At 62.6% G+C, this 2,095-nt stretch overlaps 1 protein-coding gene across 1 annotated transcript; it reads right to left on the bottom strand.

The window, feature by feature from the left end:
* Nucleotides 1–217: 217 nt before the first annotated feature.
* Nucleotides 218–909, bottom strand: FGFBP3 (fibroblast growth factor binding protein 3). The gene has a single exon (XM_068139244.1). It carries the CDS (start codon nucleotides 860–862, stop codon nucleotides 344–346), a length of 519 nt encoding a protein of 172 aa, XP_067995345.1. The 5' UTR covers nucleotides 863–909; the 3' UTR covers nucleotides 218–343.
* Between the last annotated feature and the right edge of the window lie 1,186 nt (nucleotides 910–2,095).

Raw genomic sequence — 2,095 nt, 5'->3', positions numbered from 1 at the left:
AAGGGAACAGCTGTCTGTCAGTGTTTGTCCTTCAAAAACTGTAATGCACTCAAACACATGAACTGTCCCTGCCCTCTTTCACCTCAGTTAGCTGACAGATGTCACGCACGATACTCAGCAAGTGTAATGGTGCTGCAAGTCTACCAGGCTTTGACGATAAAAGAGTTATGTGAGCGTTTTGTTGTGAAATGGTTACCACTTTATTGGAGAGGTAAAGGGGGAAACTGACCAAAACGAGGGTCAGTGATGGCAGGTGGCTGCGGCCAGTCAAGGCGGACTGGCACGGCTAAGCCCTGGCCCGGGGCAGATGTGGCTGCGCTCCCTCCTGGCTTGCCGGGACGACTCAACCCTCCCAGAAGCCGACGAAGAAGCTACAAAGAGAGTGCCACCGCTCTGCACAGTAGGTCTCTGTTGGGTCCGTCGTGGCCTCCGCGGTGGTGGCCGGCGGGGAAGACCCAGGGCCGGGACCCGGTAGCAGCCGGAGCTGCGCCTCGGGCGGGCCTCGGCCCGGGCCGCAGAGGCGGGCGCTAAGCGGGCCGCTCGGGGTGCAGGGGTGCTGCCGCCGCCGCAGCCGGCCCAGGATCTGCCGCCAGTACTGCCTGCTGCGGGCGCCATAGGCGGGGCAGCGCTGCGGCTCCCCGCGGTAAGCGCAGCTCCGCGCCGCCCCACCGCCCACCGGCGGCCGGCACTTCAGCCGTAACTCGCTGGCCCCCGCCGCTGAGTGCAGCTCCCAGCTGCAGCGGTGCTGCTCCGACGTCAAGAACCTGCCCGAATGCACCGCCTCCTCCGCCTCCCGGCCCGCCCCGCCGGCGGCCGCCCCGAGAGCGGACAGGACCAGCAGAGCCAGGGGCAGGCTCATCATATCGGCGGCGCGGAAGCCTCCTTCGGTACCTCAAAGACGGAGGGTCCCGGGGCAGGTCCCGCCTGCTTGCCGCATCCTCCTCGCCCTGCGGAGACAAGTACAGTGGCGGGAAGGTTCCCCCGGTGGTCCCGCCCGCTGCCCGCCTCGGCAGGCGCACAGTCCCCGGGGTCGCGCCGGGCTGAGCCGGGGTTTGTTTTGGCAGAGCGGCGCAAACTGTCCCGCCTGGGTCAGAACCCCCGGGGCTTTTCGTTGCTTTTAACTTGCTTCCCTCTGTCTCCGGACCACCATAGGCGGCGGGACACCGAGACCATCCTAGCCAAGAAGCGGTAAACCCGCGAAAGCGTGAACCGAGAGCCCGCACCTGCTAGCTGCGGCATCAAAGTAGCGAGAGGCCGCTGCTCGGCATCCAGACCCGCCTGCAGGCAAACTGCTCCCCGAGAGCCCTGCCGTTTTTCCCCGAACCCAGTTTTCCCCACCAGCGCACCCTCGCACCCTGGTATTTTCCGCTCTATCCCGAGGGCACTCACGCTGCGCCGTGGGGTGGGTGGCGGTGCCCGGGATCAGGCGTACACGGCGCTCTGCGCTCTTCTGCTGCTGGCAGCAGGGCTGGGCACGGGGATTATCAATGGCTGGGGCTGCCCCTGCCGACGCCCCTCCCCGGCCCACCACCCGCGGGAGGCGGGGGCGAGGGGAGCGGGAGGGCGGAAGACAGCGGGGGGACAGGCTCTGCGCCCCGACGACATCGACTTGCAGGAAGTTCCATAACCCTTCCCAAGTGTTTGTTCGAGGAACCCGCACGCTGGTCCGCAAAAACTTTGGGAGGCGACCGAGGGAGCGGGTTACGGAAAGCCTCCCATCCAGCGGGATGGGAATCACTTTGTAATTTATGAAGTTAGATCACGAAAGGGATTCTCATTTCAGAAGTAAAACGCCAGTGTGGATTATTCTAGGACGGTTATTTAATTATTCACGCGGAGACAGGTTTCCGTATAGGGAGGATGTGCTTTAAAAAGTGCCAGAAGTTTCAAGAGAACATGGCAGAGTCAGAAATCTCTAGTCGAAATTAGACTCTCAAAATCCACAAGTCCTTCAGTTTCATGGGTGATTATGTACTTTTCATGTCTGTTCCAAACTACTTAGCATTCTGACACTCTTGCTCAACTGGGAGATAGCTCCCCGCGGCGTCCGCAGTAGTGCATAAGCAGGGCTGTGTCCCCGCTCAGCACCCCGAGC

The sequence above is a fragment of the Melanerpes formicivorus genome, unplaced genomic scaffold, assembly GCF_026170545.1.
Source record: "Melanerpes formicivorus ecotype bairdi unplaced genomic scaffold, bMelFor1.0.p_v2 SCAF_6, whole genome shotgun sequence".
In the NCBI taxonomy this organism is placed as follows: Eukaryota; Metazoa; Chordata; class Aves; order Piciformes; family Picidae; genus Melanerpes; species Melanerpes formicivorus.
The sequence above is the reverse complement of the archived record's forward strand: the minus strand, read 5'-3'. Positions and strand labels throughout refer to the sequence as shown.

Coding starts and splice junctions, on each gene's coding strand:
- FGFBP3 (XM_068139244.1), bottom strand. CDS start 862: ATGATGAGCCTGCCCCTGGCTCTGCTGGTCCTGTCCGCTCTCGGGGCG.